The following is a 17,518-nucleotide window of genomic DNA, read 5'->3' as shown; positions in this document are numbered from 1 at the left end:
CATCTTTCTTTGCTGGCCGGGCAACCAGATGCCATCCCCTACACCTGATCCGCTAATACCACCAGATCCACCGCTCAATAATGTGGCAGATCCGTTCCTTGGCGGACTAACCCCGCCTGCCTCCTTACCGTTTCTTCCTTCCACCGGATTTGACCTAATCGGCTCCCCCACCCTCGGAACATTGCCGGATCTAGGCAGCGCATGCCTCGCCTCACTCTTCCCAATCAAGGTGTCGCGCGCCTCTGTAACTGGTTTACAGATCGAAGCAGCCGATCCACCACGCGCCTCGCCCTCAGCCAAGCCGGATCACACCGCTGCCGCCCACCCTGGACCACCGCCCAACCGTGCGCGCTCCCTCAGGTCACCGTCTCGCCGTCGCTCATCTCCTTCCCTGTCTCTCGCTTCCGTCGCTCATCTTTCGCTTTCATCGCTCGTCGTATAATTTTTTTATTCGTATATTTATTAAACACTTGTAAACTTTTTCTGAAATATTTTTCCCTACAACTTTTCTCCCCATTAAGTTTTGTTCATGACATCATTAATCCTTAATAATATAACTTATATATATATATATAAATATATATATATATATATAAAAGAATAGCCATAAAATACTAATGTCCTAATTTATCATTTTACACAAATAACTATTGACAATCATTTAAGTTTTACCAAACTTGTTTATACAAACAACTAGTCAACTTAGCTAAATAAAAATGTAATAACTAATATAATAAGTTAACAGCTAAACTAACAGAACCAATATATTAAGCCTTATTATATTACTATTACTATGTAGTTCAAATTTGAAGGGATAAAGACCAAATTTAACCCTAATGTTTCAAGCGAAATTCAAATTTAGTCCTAACGTTTGAAATGATGGAAGTTTAACTCTAATATTTCAAAACAAGATCAATTTTAACCCTGTGCTATCGAAAGTTTGAAAAGATGTTTGACTGTTATTTGTCATATTGGACCTTCCAAACAAGTTCGTTGATAATTTGAAGCAGTTTCGTACATTTTTTTGTTGTTTTTTTATAACTATATTAACAACGCATTAAATATTTTAAACATTTTGACAAAAATAATTGTGATTAACCTATATGTAGCAGTTTTAGGGTTTGTTTGGATGGAGGTATTTTAAAGTAAGTGAGGGTAAATGAGGGTAGCTAATCTTGTTTGTTTTCAGGTGTAATTGAATATAATAGTAAGTGAGGGTAAGTGAGGTGAAATTTGGCTGATTTTCTTTACACCCCAAATTGGAGGGTAGGGAGGTGACAGATTTTCCTTTTCCAAAATTACGCTCTATATTTTATTTTAAAATAAGACATTGTTTGGATATAAAAGTAATTTTGTATATAACTTACCTTACTTTACTTTACCTTACCATCAAACCAAACACAATTACATTATTAAACCATCACTTACCTTACCTTCTATCCAAACACAGCAAATTATTTCATTCACTTCACTTACCTTACCCTACCTTACTTTACTTTAAAATACCCCCATCCAAACAAGGCCTTAGTTTTTAATATTTTAACTGAATTTTTATAATTTTGTTAGTAATAAACTAAATATCTTAAACATAATTGATATTTGAAATGTCTGAAGTGACAGATAAATACCAGTCAAACTAGTTTTTTCTAATTTTCAATAACGCGGTGCTAAAATTGATCTTGCTTAAAAACGTTAGGATTAAAATTGCATCATTTCATACGTTAAGACTAAATGTGCACTTTATTTAAAAATGATAGAATTAAATTTGTTATTTATCCCTTTAGTATTATTATTATTCTCCTTATAGACTTCAGCGACAAACTTCATCGTTGTTTTTAGATTTTCATCTTAACGGGTGTTGTCTTGAAGAAAATATCAGATGTCTCCAAGTTTTACTTATTCAACTTCATCAAGTCTTCTGCTTAATGCCCTTATCTTTTTATTACACTTCTTTACAAGTGACTTAACATCACACAAGGCATTAAACATTTCATTTTAGAGGACAATAATAGAGATCACCTCAACATTCTGACCATCGTTATCAAAAGCGTTGGAGAGCTCAGCTTCTTCAATAACACTTGCCTCTTCTATCTCCACAACGATAAAGCATATGTTGGGTGTCTCAGTAGCTTCACATTTGGAGGATGGAGATTCATTGTCATCACTCCAGGTAGCTACCATGACCCTGTGAGGTTAGATTAATTCCAAAAGGGGAGCGAATGGAGCTATTGGTTAACTTTTAACCTTTTATAATTTTTCTCACTTAAAGTTCAATAGCACAACATAGAAGCAATACTTTGGAATCAGAGGCAAGTTCCGTTTACTGAGTTAATCAGTCAACAAAGCTTGATTTTGTATCTGACTTTTGCTTAAGGAAGACAACTCACTAAGAGGAGCTTCTCTATAAACTTAAGGTTAATGATCTATTGATGCATAATAGTCGGAGCTTTATATATGTGAGATTACTAATAGAGCATGCAATATCAGAAGTAAGTAAGGATAGAGTTAGAAAGAGTTACACAACGATTTATACTGGTTCAGTCTCTTGCCTGCATCCAGTCATCAAAATACCTTCTTATGAGTTTTAATCCATTACTGAACTTTTTATCGGTAGATCACAAACCTTTACAATAGATATAGAGGTTCTGTAAAGTATCTTTCTTTACAATCCACACTTAGCTATCTATCTCTATATGTTTACTTATAACCGAAGTAAACAGAATAGCTTATGATCTTTTTACAATATATGATTTTGTTCTCATCTATAACACAGATGAAGAACCATCTCTCAATTAAATTACACAAGTATGAACTATGAATGTGTATTCTACTTTTGCTCCTTTTCACTTGAAAGCTTTGAATCTCGTTTTTGCGTTAATGACGAGCTGTGAAAATGAGCTTTATGCTTGGCTTTTATAGTGGAGGCTTTGAGGCAGAGACATTTGAATTTGAACTTGTCCATTGGAGGGAAAGCTTCAAATGGCTTCTGTCTTTTGTCTTTGCTTCTGACTTCCAAAGGCCATAATACACAAATGAGGAAAAGAGTTGTTGATAAAATCAGTATTCTGTTTGGTGTTGACCAGCATGTCAACGGCAGCTTCTAATTTCTTAGCGTGACAGACACTGTCTGTTCTTTCCTAAAATAGTGATGTGAGAGAGACGTTTGGTTGACAGTAGCTTTTGGCTTCTGTCTTCTTTGCCAATTATGGAAACGACTGGATGTTGACTTTGATTCTCTTGAATCTTGTCTTCTGGCTTTTGATTCCGAATCTATAGTTATGTTGTTGGGCTTTTGATATTTTTAGGGCCTTTTAAGGCTATTGGGTTATTGTCATTTATACTTGAGTTTATATTTCAAAATTTAGCAAATCCATTAGTATAAGATAAAACTAAATTTAATTCTTCAATTAAATACTTATGGGATTTTAAAACCTTAAATGTGATTTTTGTCATAGTTAAAAATTTAATGGAAATTATGTTTCGACAGACACTACTAACATTGGAAGTAACAAACATTTTTTTTTTTTTTTTTTTTTTTTGATAAAAAGTAACAAACATTTCTAAAATTATTTTCAATACATTCTAATAAAAAAAAATATTTTCAATAGAGGTTGCTTGATTGATTACTAGATAACATGACAATGGTTTTGTCAACTGTCAAAAAGTATCTAGTGCTTGGAATTTTCAAATAATCTTATCACTTTTTTTTTTACAATCTTTTAACATTACTTAATTTTTTTGATGTAAAAAATGATTTAACTATTTACTATTAATTTATAGTGTTAACTTTTTTTGTATGTTGATAGTGTGAACTTCTTTATTATTTGTCATTTTTTTTTACAAAAGATTGTCAAAAAGTGTGGTGGATAAACAAAGAAATAAAATATTACATTTTTAAGGGTAAATTACACTTGTGGTCGCTAAACTTTATCTATTTTAATATTTTTAACATTGAATTTCATTTCTTAATGGTATGACCACTGAATTTTACATTTTTAATACCGGTGGCCACTCAACGTTTCAAAACGACTGTTGGAAGCCTCAAAATAAAAATTCGAAGAGTTGATGATATTCTAAAAAAATTTCATTTTTAAAATTTTTAGTTTTGAGGTCATTTAAGTGTTGTTAGGTTAGGAGTGAGTGTGAATTTTTTTAGAGATGAAATACTTAATTTTGAAAAATAAAAAATATAGTTTGGTAAATCTCGTTCTGAACAACTTTAATTTTTAAATATTTTTATTTTAAAATCGTTAATAGTAATATAGAAAAGTTAGTTAAAATTTAGTGAGCGAGTGAAGTTCGCTCGCCAATATATTAAAATGAGTAAATTTCAGACCTTTTTTTTTTGGAAAAGTACAAAAATAAACCTTGTGGTTACACCCATTTTCAAATAACACCATGTGGTTTAAAAGTTTGCAAAGTGGTACCATATACTTCATTCTGTTAGCAAACACATACCAAATTGACTAACGGTGTTAAAAGTCAATGGAAAAAGAGTTAGTTTGGTCCTTATATTTATTTATTTTTATAATTTGACCTCCTTATTATCTAATTATCACAAACAAACCCCAAAATAAAAAATAAAATTCAAATATACCATCTTCTCTATCTCTTTTTAATTTCTTATTTTTTTTCTTCGGTCTTTCTCCTCTCTCTTAATTTATCTCTCTAAAAATCAATGGGTTGATCAGTAATCTATGATTTTCTGATTAAAAGAAAAACACCATAGTTTCCAAATCCCATTCGATTATTTAACACTTGCAATAGAAACAAATAACAAAGCAAATTATATAATAAAAGTGCAGAAAATCGAAGGTGTGAAAATGGATGCAGAGAAAAAGAGATTTTGGGTTGAGATTAAATGGAAAGGTCAAAAACATAGTGGGTTGAGGAATTTTAGGAAATCTTCTAAAAAGAATTTCACTCAGGGAGGTGGATTTTATGCTGATGGAGATTTTCAATGGAATCAGTAATTTCTAAATGTTTGCAACTTCTCTGCTTCTAAAGATGGAATGTTTAATCCATGAGAGGTTACGTTCTCCGTTTTCACTGTAAGCTCCTCTCCTCTTCCCCAATTACTATCATTTTTATGAATCACAGACGGAAATATCCATAGCTATACTATCATTTTCATCAATTAAGAAAAAATCATTTTGTCCCCGGAGGTCACGGTCACGGAGTCGACAGACCCTCATCCTGATTCAGCGTTTCAGTGTTTTCCATCCATGGACAGACCTTCATTCATTGGTTGGCCAACATTTTTAATTAACAATATGACATTTTAATTTATTCGTTATTTGTTTCTATTAGAAGTGTTAAATAACCCAATGAGATTTGGGAACTATGGTGTTTTTCTTTTAATCAGAAGATCATAGATTATTGATCAACACATTGAATTTTAGAGAGCGGAATTAAGAGAGATGAGAGAGAAAGAAGAAAAAAAAAATAAGAAATTGAAAAGAGATGGATGATATGATATATTTGAATTTTATTTTTTTATTTTGAGGTTTGTTGGTGATAATTAGATAATAAGGAGGTCAATTTATAAATATAAGGACCAAACTAACTCTTTTCCCTTTGACTTTTAATACCGTTAGTCAATTTGGTATGTGTTTGCTAACGGAATGAAGTACATGATACTACTTTGTAAACTTTTAAACAACATTGGTGTTGTTCGAAAATGGGCGTAACACAAGATTTATTTTTATATATATATATATTTTTTAATGATATGTTATTTAAAAAGTGCTATGTGACAAGTAACAAAACAGTATAAACCTTACTAGGTAGGTTCAAATTTGAAATAGGACCACAAACCAAACAACCACTGTAATCATTTACATTGAATCCACTAAACCACTTTAATTATAGTTAGCCATTAGTATTAGCATTTGTGTTAATAAAAGGTAAAAACTCTGAGAAGCTTGTTTCTTTTTGCACAATAGTCAAGGAAAGTACTGTTTGAGCCCGAAATTCGAGCTCGGGAGGCGTGTGAGAGAGAGCCTGTGGGTCCCCCACTGTAACAAAAGCAAAGAAAAAAGAAAGACCCCCTTCAATTATTTTTCCCCCAATTTCAAATTTCTCACGCATTGTCTTTTTTTCTCTTTTTAAACCAGTTTTCTCTGATTCATACCATATCCTTGAGAATCTGAGAGATCAATCATGGAAGCTTCATCTCCAAAACCTCCAAAACCTTACAAGAAAAGCTTCGTTACTACTCTAATGGAGGCCGCGACTCTTCGCTCTCCTTCTTTCAAAGAAGACACGTATTTCCTCTCTCACCTCAAGTCCTCCGAGAAGAAAGCGCTTCAAGAGCTGAGAGACAAACTCTCCGCCGCATCTGAGGACGCTACCGAGTGTTCAATGTGGGGAGTTCCTCTGCTAACCGGCGGCGAGAAGGCCGACGTTATACTGTTGAAGTTTCTCCGAGCGAGAGACTTCAGAGTGGCTGATTCGATTAATATGCTGGAGAAATGCTTGTGCTGGAGAAAGGAATTTGCGGCGGATAATGTTTGCGAAGAGGAATTAGGGTTTAAAGAGCTTGAAGGAGTTGTAGCTTATATGCACGGGTATGATAGAGAGGGACATCCTGTTTGTTACAATGCGTATGGTGTGTTTAGAGATAAGGAAATGTATGAGAGAACGTTTGGAGATGAAGAGAAGTTGAAGAAATTTCTTCGATGGAGAGTTCAGGTTTTGGAAAGAGGGATTCATCTTCTCCAGTTTAAACCAGGAGGTGTTAATTCCATTATTCAGGTAACCGATCTCAAAGATATGCCTAAGAAAGAGCTTAGAGTCGCTTCGAATCACATCCTCTCTCTTTTCCAAGACAATTACCCGGAAATGGTAGCTCGTAAGGTATTTTAACCATTTCCCCCCCTTGTTTGATTACGTTTTGTGGATTTATTTTTGCTGCTCTCTTATGTTATTCTTGTTTGGATTAGATTTTCATCAATGTTCCATGGTACTTCAGTATGTTGTATTCAATGTTTAGTCCGTTTCTCACTCAACGAACCAAGAGCAAGTTTGTCATCTCCAAGGAGGGAAATGTTGCAGAGACGCTGTATAAGTGAGTCTTTTGATTCAATTCTTTAGTGTTTTGGTTCCATGTGATGTGATGTGATGTGATGATTAGTACTTGATTTATCAGATTTGTAAGGCCGGAAGAGATTCCAGTTCAGTATGGTGGATTAGGTAGAGGCAGCGATTTGCAGAGTGGTCAACCGAAACAGGCTTCTGAGTTTACTGTAAAAGGAGGAGAGAAAGTGAACATTCAGATTGAAGGAATTGAGGTTCAATTTACCATAAATATGAATAGATATAATTGTTTTTGCGGGTAAATGGGTAATTTGAAGGAATTATTCTCAAATCGGGTAATGGTCGAGAAATAATTCTCTTGTAGGGACCGTTTTTACATTACTGTGTTGGGCCGACCCTGGTGCTACAAAAGACAAAAATAATTGTCTTTTATATCATTACGACAGTGGACTCACTCTAGTGAGACTATTTTTAACTACAAAATTAAAAAGTAATCTCTTAAAAAGAAATTATTTTCCAACCATTACGGGGTTTGTAATAACTTTCATAAATTACCTCCAAAAGGTTTAACCATGTTTTAGTGGTAAATGCATTGGGATGCATAGTTGAGGGGTCTCTCTTAGATATAATAATTTTAGCGATAAAATTAATAAATAAGTAGTGAATATAAGTAGTATTATTGGAGATAATACGTATTAGTTATTATTCAAATCACTAATAATCAATGTTTTATATTATTTTTAAAGAGTGGACTAACGGGGCGTTTGATATTCTATTGGGATAGAGATAAGGATAAATGTTGGGATATGGACAAGGATAAATAGTTGGGATAAGGATAAAAATATAATTCGAGAATTATTATTCAATGTTTGGTACGTGGGATAGGGATAGGGATAAAATAATACATTTTACTATTTTAACCTTATTTAAACTACATAACATTAATTTGAAGGATAAGATGGACTTTTCCATCCTATTAAAATCGCAGGAGCTTATCTCATCTCCTTATACCAGCCCCCTCTTGGGTATAGGATTTGAGGGATAAGATCCCTCATCTGTCTCACTCTTCTATCTCACAAACAAACGCGAGATAACTTATCTCGTGTTTTTTATCCCTATCCCACCTCCTATATCCCTCCTAACAAACACCCCGTAAGAGTTTTATAAGCACTAATCAACTTTCATCGCCGATCGAAACAACACGTGACTGTCACCTGGCTGTCACATGTGTTGTTTCGGCGTAAAAGTTGATTAGTACTGACGTGTATGCACCTTATTTTTCCGATGTCTTTTTACACTTGAAGTTGACAGAATGACTTAATTGAAATAAAATTCAAAGTTTAATAATTTTATTGAGATAAAGAGATTGGATAACCATTTTTAAGAAAACTATGAAAAATTATGAAAATTGAGTAACTAAACACTCTGCATTTAACTCTTGTTTTTGCTTGATTTAGTTGAAAGAAAGCCAATGAATTGATAAATGTTGCAGGGAGGAGCAACAATTACATGGGACATAGTAGTGGGGGGCTGGGAATTGGAGTACAGTGCAGAATTTGTGCCAAATGCACAAGGGAGCTACGCCATAGCCGTGGAGAAAGCAAGAAAGATAAGTTCAGGAGAAGAAGCTATTCACAATTCTTACACATCTAAACAAGCTGGGAAGATGATTCTTTCTGTCGACAACACTTCGTCTACGAGAAAAAAGGTCGCCGCCTATCGCTATTTTGTCCGTAAATCCCCTGTTGTCTAATTTCCCGACCCGGCCATCCGTAAATCGCTATTTACGGGTTGCTAATTGCACTGATAGTGGATGACGGTTCTTTTTTACCCCAACCTAGGTCAAAACCGATGTTTTGATATGGGTAGGGGCAGTTTTTTTTCTAAAGCATAATGTATATGTACTTGCTTTGTTTTTTTGCACTTTGAGGATTAAATTGTACTATTTTTTTAAGTTATGGGTATTTATGTATTTCTCAAAAATATTAGAAGCAAATTTTAACTTATCCCTCCCTTTTATAATATAGTTTGGATATTTAAGATTTAGTTGAAACTAAAATATAAAGTTCCATTTAAAGTAAGATATTATAAAAAAAACAAAGAAAATATATGTGCTTTTTTTCATGGTTCTTTGGTGTTTTTGGTGCATGTTAAAATAGACATAAAAATCGAACACTTTATTTTATGTTTGAAGTCAAAAAGCAAAAAGTAATCATAAATAGAAGAACCAAATGGGATGGGTATTTAATATTTACTTTGTAACTGGATTTCATATAAAATTTATAACAGGGATAAGGTAGCAAAATAGGTTTAAGGTTTTTGAGGAAGTACTAATTTAGGTTTAAGGTTCAAAATAACACTAACATATAATATAATATCAATTTAGGCTTAACGTTTACAATATAGCACCAATTTAGGTCTCACGTACAAAATAGCACTAATATAGGTTTAACGTTTATACAATAATACGAATTTAAGCTTAACGTCTACAAAATATATCCAATTTAAGCTAAACGTCACAATTAAATTAGCCATATTATATTCTTTTCATATTAACTTTATATGTTCTTATTTATTATAGGGTTAAGGTGCAAAAATACCCATAACGTTTTGGGCCAGGAGTAATTTTACCCATAACATCTAAAATGGTGCAATTTTACCCCTAACATTGGAAACTAAGAGCAATTTTACCCCTAATGTTAATAAATTGGGTCAATTTGAGAAATAATTCATCAAACTGTCTTCTCGGTCATGACTCTTGTTATCTACATTCATATATGTGTCATTTTATCAGTAACAAATCACAAACATTCGTTAGGATTTGAAAAAAAATTAAAAAAATATACTGCCTTTTTATACGGATTAGACAAAAAAAATCCACCAAATTTATAAATATTTTTTTTTGAAACACGAATTTATAAATATTAATCTCAAATTCTATTATTAAATTATAAAAAACATGATATCTTTTTTTAGAACGAATTATTATACAATTGGTGCAGAATAATGAACAAAAATATATGTGTTTTATAATCTATATATAATATAAAACAGTAACGATGGACCTGAGGTGTCACTTCTTCCATTTTTACTGATAAAAAATATAATATAAAATATAATATATTAACTTTTGTTATATTATTATATTTATTTATAAAAAGATTATTTTATCCGTACTATATCTAAGAGTTCTACAGAATTTAAATTAATCCCTAAAATCTCTCTAATTCTCTGCATATCTATATCTAAAAGTTCTACAGAATCTAAATTAATTCATGAAATCTCTTTAATTCTCTGCATATCTATATATAATATAAAACAGTAAGATGGAACTGAGGTGTCACTTCCTCCTTTTTTACTGATAAAAAATATAATATAAAATATAATATATTAACTTTTGTTATATTATTATATTTATTTATAAAAAGATTATTTAAATTAAATGTGAAAATAAAATAATAATATTTAATTTATATATCACATTTATATCATTAATTATAATTATTAAATTATATTTTTGTTAATATTTATATATTAAGATGAATCCGTGCATCGCACGGGTCAAAAACTAGTAGTGTCTGAAATTGATCCAATTTATCAACGTTAGGGGTAAAATTGCTCCTGACTTCCAACGTTAGAGGTAAAATTGCTCCTGACACACAACGTTAGGGGTATTTTTGCACATTAACCCTTTATTATAATACAATTAATTAGTATTTCTTGTCCATTTAGATCTTATATTTATTTTTAATCAATGATTCCATAACTACTAAATTCCATGGCTCATGTAATATATGCAAACTAAAAGTAATTGAATATTCACAATATTTCGAACATGTAAACCTTTTTTTTTTTTTTGAAACATCGAACATGTAAACTTTTAGTTTGCATATATTACATGAGCCATGAAATTTAGTAGTCATGGAATCATTGATAAAAAAAATAAATATAAGATCTAAATGGGTAAGAATACTAATTAATTGTATTATAATAAATAGGAATATAGAACTAAATAAAAAGATAATGATTCAAAAAAAAAAGATAACATATAAAGTTAATAGGGAAAGAATATAATATGATTAATTTAATTATGACATTTAGCTTAAATTGTGTATATTTCGTAAACGTTAAGCTTAAATTCGTATTATTTTGTAAACGTTAAGCCTATATTGGTGCTATTTTGTACGTGAGACCTAAATTGATGCTCTATTGTAAACGTTAAGCCTATATTGGTGCTGTTTTGAACGTTGAGCTTAAATTGATACTTTCTCAAAAAGCTTAGGCCTATTTTGGTACCTTATCCCTTTATAATATTATATGGTATCTAAATTTAATTTGAAATTTTTATTTGGAAAGGGAGGAATATTATTAGTTACTCATTAAGTTTTTTAACCCTTGTATTTCATTTTAAAAAATAGTTAAGAGTTTTTTTTTTTTTTTTTTTAAGCAGAAAATGTGTGAATAGGAGAAAGAAAGAGCCAACGCAAGACATTCTAACTAAGTTGACACTTTAGACAACAACTCAACATCTAACTTAGTTTATTGAAAAGCAAAAAAACAAAAGATTACACACATAATGATAAGAAAAACCTAAGCATTTCTAAATTGTTCTAAAGAACAAAAATTATCAGAAATAAATAAATTACAAAAGTCTGGTGAAGAATCTCACCACTACAAAGCTAAAGCTAATAAACCATGCTCTACCAGCTAATAAACCATGCTTTGGTAGAGCATTTGTAGCCAATTCTCTTCCCCATAAGTATCATTTAAATTCTAGAAATATAATGAAGACAAGCAAATCAATTTTGTCGAATCGTCTAAGAAACGTCTCTCGACATTTGCTTGGTAATCTTAACTACCTAAGCTGAATCACATTCAATCAAGAGGTTGTGCTGACCTTTATGCCAAGTCATTGTTATTGTAAAAATGGTGGCCGTAAGTTCAGTAATAAAGGTAAAATAAATAGGAGCCGGGAAGGAAAAAAACACCTTTAGAAAACATTAAAGCTAGTGCTAATCGCTTGAAGCGGATTCTCCTGGATGTGATCTCTCCATCCCAAAGTGCCTTTGGTTTGGGTTGTCTGATCACAAATAACTTCATCCTTGCTTTTGATACGGTTCATAAGTTATATTCAAGAAAAAAGGTAATAAAGGCTAGATAACATTAGAACTCGATGTCTCACAGGCATATGATCGCATAAAAGTGGAGCTACTTAAGAGGTATGCTTTTGCGTTTTGCGTTCATTCTGCTAAGACGACTTTGAGAAATCACTTGTGATGGGATATTGGTGAATGAGACTCTGTTAGTATTAGTTTGGACAACTAGATACCTCATCGTGTGAATTGGCGTGTTGCTTCTCCTTAAGGGCTAATTGTCCCTTTTGAAATTCTATGGTAAACACCAAGGAATACTTTTCTTGCACTATGATCTCACTAAACACGTTTGGCCTGGCTTGTTTATTAGGTTTAGTTGGACATGACACATTTTGTTTAATGAGTGGTGGGTTCATTTTTATCTGACTATTTCTCCAAATTCGAGGTGCACCTATATTTCTTTGTTTGGGGCATTTTCAAAGACGAATTCCCAACTCCCAAAAAACAAACTCTGGGTCCCACTATTGTTCCTTCATCGCACTTGTTCTTCCGTTGTACTTCATTGTTTTTATCGGTACCCTGTGTTAGAAAATCATTACAATTAGGTGAAAATTTATCAAGCTCAACATCAAATGAAAGCGGAAGCAAAAAAACGAAGAGTCGGATGAACCTACTTTTATATCAGATTATGAAGATGTAGAATTAACTAGAAAAATCGTTCTACAGTAAACATTTATATAATATTTCTTATAAATCATTACACCATATGGTAAATTGTACATATAGCTTTGTTTTATAGTTGCAACTCATCTTCTAATGTTTAAGATCAACTATGTTACTACTGATCCGTTCACTATCAATAACTTCAGCACTACTTGAACGAGTTATATTACATGATAACTCATTATTTCGCATCAATATATTGTCTTTATATTTTCTAAACTATTTATTTCTTTACGTATTGATAATGTTGTTAACGAAGCACCCTTCAAGTCCTTATTCGAGTTACCTTCAAGACAGAACGAAAAGTCGGAGAGGAGTCGAGTCCGGAGAATTCGTTCTGATGCCTAAGTAATCAAGGGTTTGAAGGGTTGAAGGTAATGGAATACTTGTGAAGTAGTGATGTTAACGTATCTTTATGGTTGTGGTGAAACTTTTAGCCTAGTGGTTGAGAGCATACCTATGTAGGGCTGTCAATATGGGTCACAACACGATAACACGATTCGCATAACAAGGAAATTAAATGAATTAGGGTTGAGATAAATAGGTTTGGGTCATAAATGGATCGACACGCCTAACCCGTAAAAGAAACGGGTCGGGTCGCGGGGTGACTCGCGAATTCATTGTAACCCGTGTAATTTAGACGAGTCTATGGATCATGTCAACCCAACCCGCGAACCCATATAGCCCATCTAACCCATATATCATGTAAATATAAAAAAGTTTTATGGATATTAAAGTAATTTTAATTTTTAACCCTAATATATATATATATATATATATATATATATACATACAGATTAGTAGATTACAGAACACGTTAGGTTTTCAACTTTCTTTCCCTAACAACTTGTGTTGCCTGCCTCTCTTCATTGAGATCCGGTGAACGCTTCAGTCTCCAGCCATAAGTAAGTCTTTTGTTGATTTAATTTTCCACTTAAATTGTCCTTTACCTCTTGTTCTTGTCCATGAGATTCATCTTCAGTCGGTTACATTCGAAACTATGAGCCTAAGAAATTCTAGGAAATTTGATATTGATTTTGAGAGACCATGAGATTTGACGGTTTTTGTACTCTGATAGACTGTTAGTAGTTCTTTTTTCTAGGATAGTGATGCTTTCTTTTAATCTAGAACCCATGTAGTTGCTTTTAATATGCTTTATTCCTTTGGTATATAAAATGATAAATAATAAGCCATCAATCTAAACCATGTTAATTATGGTCTCTAAATTTTTATTTTTTATTATAAAAGTTTTTAAACTTTTCTTTATATTAAAATTAGATTGATGATGGTGTAGTGTAGTAGGCTATAGCTACGCAACAAATTCATGGATGACCCAACAAAATACACATTAATAATCAAAGACCATCATTTATACTAAAAAATTCCTGAAGTTTGAACCTGACTTCTATTTGTTCTTGTTTCGATCTCAAAGGCATGAATTTCATAATCAATTGAATTAATAGTAATCAAATTGGTAACCTAGATAGTTGTTTTGCTTTTTTTTATTATTATTTATTATCGTGGTTCCTATTCTTTGTTTGGAGCTTTAATCAAATTAGATACTGAATTTATTTGTTTTGTTTTTTTAGTTTCTCATTGTCTTTACACTTTGTTCACGATACTGGGTTAGTCAAGTGAGAATGATAGAAAATTATATTTTGCAGATGACTAATTGTCACGTCCGTGTTCTAAATTTCTAGTCAAACCCAAGTTGGTTCAGTTAAGATTGAAGATAGAGCAAAGATTGACAATATTACTATTGAAAGTGATGGTGATGATGATGATGATGATGATGTCATGGAGTTGCAAAATTAAATGGGCTAGCCAGGTTGACACGTTCAACTCACTTCTTAAACGATACGTGCTGAGTCGACTCGTTTATTAAATGGGTTGGGTCAGGGTTGAGATAAATGGATCACCTGAGTAAATCGACACGACACGTTTACAACCCGCGAACCCATATTGACACCCCTACCTATGACTAAGGAGGTCATGAGTTCGAATCACATCCGGGTGGAGTGAGTATTTTTCTTTCTTCTTTAATGTAAGCGTATTGTGTGCAAATTTTTAAGAAAAAACATACCTTTATGGTTTGCCATATATGTCTATTTACAATGCTTTTGATGAATCCCTCGTTTTCTACAACTCCTTCTTCTATTAGAAATTTTTTTTCTATGAGGAGAAGTCTTCTCTTTTGGACGGTCTCCTTCAGGTCACATAAGGGTTTTCCTAAGTGGGAAATAATTCCTGGAAGTTTTACTGGATCCGAAGGCCCTCAGTGCTCGACATGGATATTATTAAAATCATATTAGTAAAATTTACAAATTAATAAAATTAAGTCACATATCAATAAAATCCTTTGATCGGTTATTTTTTTTTAAGAAAATATTATAGGAGTATTTATTTGTTCATTTTCAGGTTTCTATGTGTCTTTTCACTTAAAAAATGAGAGTTTTAAGTGTTTGGTTTATGATCTTCTGAAAAGTAGCATTTTACAAAAGTAGGAAATTCATTCTTTTTAAAAGAACAGTTTTTTCTAACAGCAAACCGTAAACGACAACAACAAACAACCATATTTGTTTTCTAAACATATTTTTGGACTTACCAATTTTAATTTCGCGAACTCAGATCTTTTATTTTGTTTCTATAAATTCTACTTTCATTTTTTGAGGTGTGAGATTTTCCCTTCATTAAAAATAAATAAATATATACTTTTAACTAATTGGACCAAGTCAAACATTGTTTGACCTCAACCATATAACCTCCCCGTTTCCGCCGTTCAGACACTACTAATATAGCCATCCAACCTGAATCTTCACCTAGCCGCCGGAAAATCACGTTGCACCTTCCACATTTTAACAGCCACAGGATGTTCCTTACCTTAACTTCCCTTAAAATAAAACTTCTCCGAACAACAACTAACTAAAACATGATATTTTCCGTTATTAATTCCATATCCAATAATTTCCCTCCACCATTAATTCTTCTCCTCCTCCATATCTCTCTTCAAACTTCACCGGAATTTCACACACTTTTTCATGAAAGGCCGTTTTTTCTCAAAAGAGAACCACGGCCACGGCCACGGTCACGCTCACGCTCACCCTCACGGCCACGGACAAGGCCATAGTCACAAAGACTCAGACGGCGATTCCTCCTATATGACGACCGGAAGTAGTAGCGAAGATTATCCTTTCTTCAACCTCGATACTTTATCTACTAATGAGAATTATCCGCCGTCTCCCTTCGCGAATTCGCCCTGGTCTTCTCAAGTAAACATCGAATTCGATTATCAGAATCAAGATCAAGATCACCGTGAACGGAATTACTCGCCGTATTTGCTTTTGGGATCGTTGGTACGAGAAGAAGGGCATATTTATTCATTAGCTGCATCTAATGATCTTTTATACACCGGTTCCGATAGTAAGAACATTCGTGTATGGAAGAATCAGAAAGAGTTCGCCGGATTTAAATCGAATAGCGGTTTAGTGAAAGCAATTGTAATCGCTAATAACCGGATTTTCACCGGTCATCAAGACGGGAAAATCCGGCTGTGGAAAATCTCATCGAAGAATGCGAGTCATTACAAAAGAGTCGGAACTCTCCCGAAATTCACAGATTTCGTTAAAAGTTCAATGAGGCCAAGCAATTACGTTGAAATCAGAAGAAATCGGAACATTGTTTGGCTAAAACATTTTGATGCAATCTCATGTCTAAGCTTAAGCGAAGATTCATCTCTTCTTTACTCAGCCTCCTGGGATAAAACATTCAAAATCTGGAGAATTTCCGACTCCAAATGTTTAGAATCCGTCACTGCTCACGACGATGCCGTGAACTCAATCGTCGCCGGATTGGACGGATTAGTATTCACTGGATCCGCCGACGGAACAGTAAAAGTATGGCGGAGAGAAACCCAAGGGAAAGGCACAAAACATTATTTTTCACAGACGCTATTGAAGCAAGACAGTGCAGTTACAGCATTAGCGCTTAATCCAGAAGCGACGATAATTTACAGCGGTTCATCGGACGGGTTCGTTAATTTATGGGAAAGACAAAATCAGCTCTCACACGGCGGCGTTTTGAAGGGGCATAAACTGGCGATTTTGTGTTTAACGACGGCGGGGAGTCTTGTGATTAGTGGATCGGCGGATATGGGGATATGTGTTTGGAGAAGATTGGGAAGTGATCATATATGGTTATCGTTCTTAACTGGACATAGCGGGCCGGTGAAATGTTTGGCAGCTCAGAAAGAAGGGGAATCTCACTCCGGCGAGCGGTGGATTTTGTACAGCGGAAGTCTTGATAAGTCGATGAAGATATGGCAGATATCGGAGAATGCTCCACCGATGGCTTGGAATGGATGTGAAGGTACAATGCCGGTGTTCTCGCCGGCGCATAAAAACTCTCGTCTGAGTAATGATGGAATTAATATGCCCATGGAACTATAAGAAGAATATCCTGATACTATATAGTGGAAATTTTCAGCAACCTACCTTGCTAAACGGCAGCGTATCAACCCCTTCTTTTCCCAGTTTAATTAAGAAAAGAAAAGAAAAAAAATGAAAATTTTCCTAAAAATTGGTAACTATGCCTCTATAAATATAGAGTGAAGAAGCATGCTTTTTTTTTTTAAAATTAAGATATATATACACATGTTTTTTTTTCAT

The 17,518-nt window shown here is 33.2% G+C and overlaps 2 protein-coding genes across 2 annotated transcripts; both read left to right on the top strand.

The window, feature by feature from the left end:
• Positions 1-6,063: 6,063 nt before the first annotated feature.
• Positions 6,064-9,046, top strand: LOC136231042 (patellin-6). Its single transcript, XM_066020284.1, has 4 exons — positions 6,064-6,858; positions 6,945-7,069; positions 7,151-7,292; positions 8,531-9,046. The coding sequence occupies exons 1-4, from the start codon at positions 6,163-6,165 to the stop codon at positions 8,789-8,791; spliced, it is 1,224 nt and encodes a 407-aa protein (XP_065876356.1). The 5' UTR covers positions 6,064-6,162; the 3' UTR covers positions 8,792-9,046.
• Positions 9,047-15,892: 6,846 nt separating this feature from the next.
• LOC136229892 (protein JINGUBANG) lies at positions 15,893-17,299 on the top strand. Its single transcript, XM_066018761.1, has one exon. It carries the CDS (start codon positions 15,893-15,895, stop codon positions 17,297-17,299), a length of 1,407 nt encoding a protein of 468 aa, XP_065874833.1.
• The last annotated feature ends 219 nt before the right edge of the window (positions 17,300-17,518 follow it).

The sequence above is a fragment of the Euphorbia lathyris genome, chromosome 5 (assembly GCF_963576675.1).
Source record: "Euphorbia lathyris chromosome 5, ddEupLath1.1, whole genome shotgun sequence".
NCBI lineage: Eukaryota > Viridiplantae > Streptophyta > Magnoliopsida > Malpighiales > Euphorbiaceae > Euphorbia > Euphorbia lathyris.
This window is presented reverse-complemented; position numbering and strand designations above follow the sequence as displayed.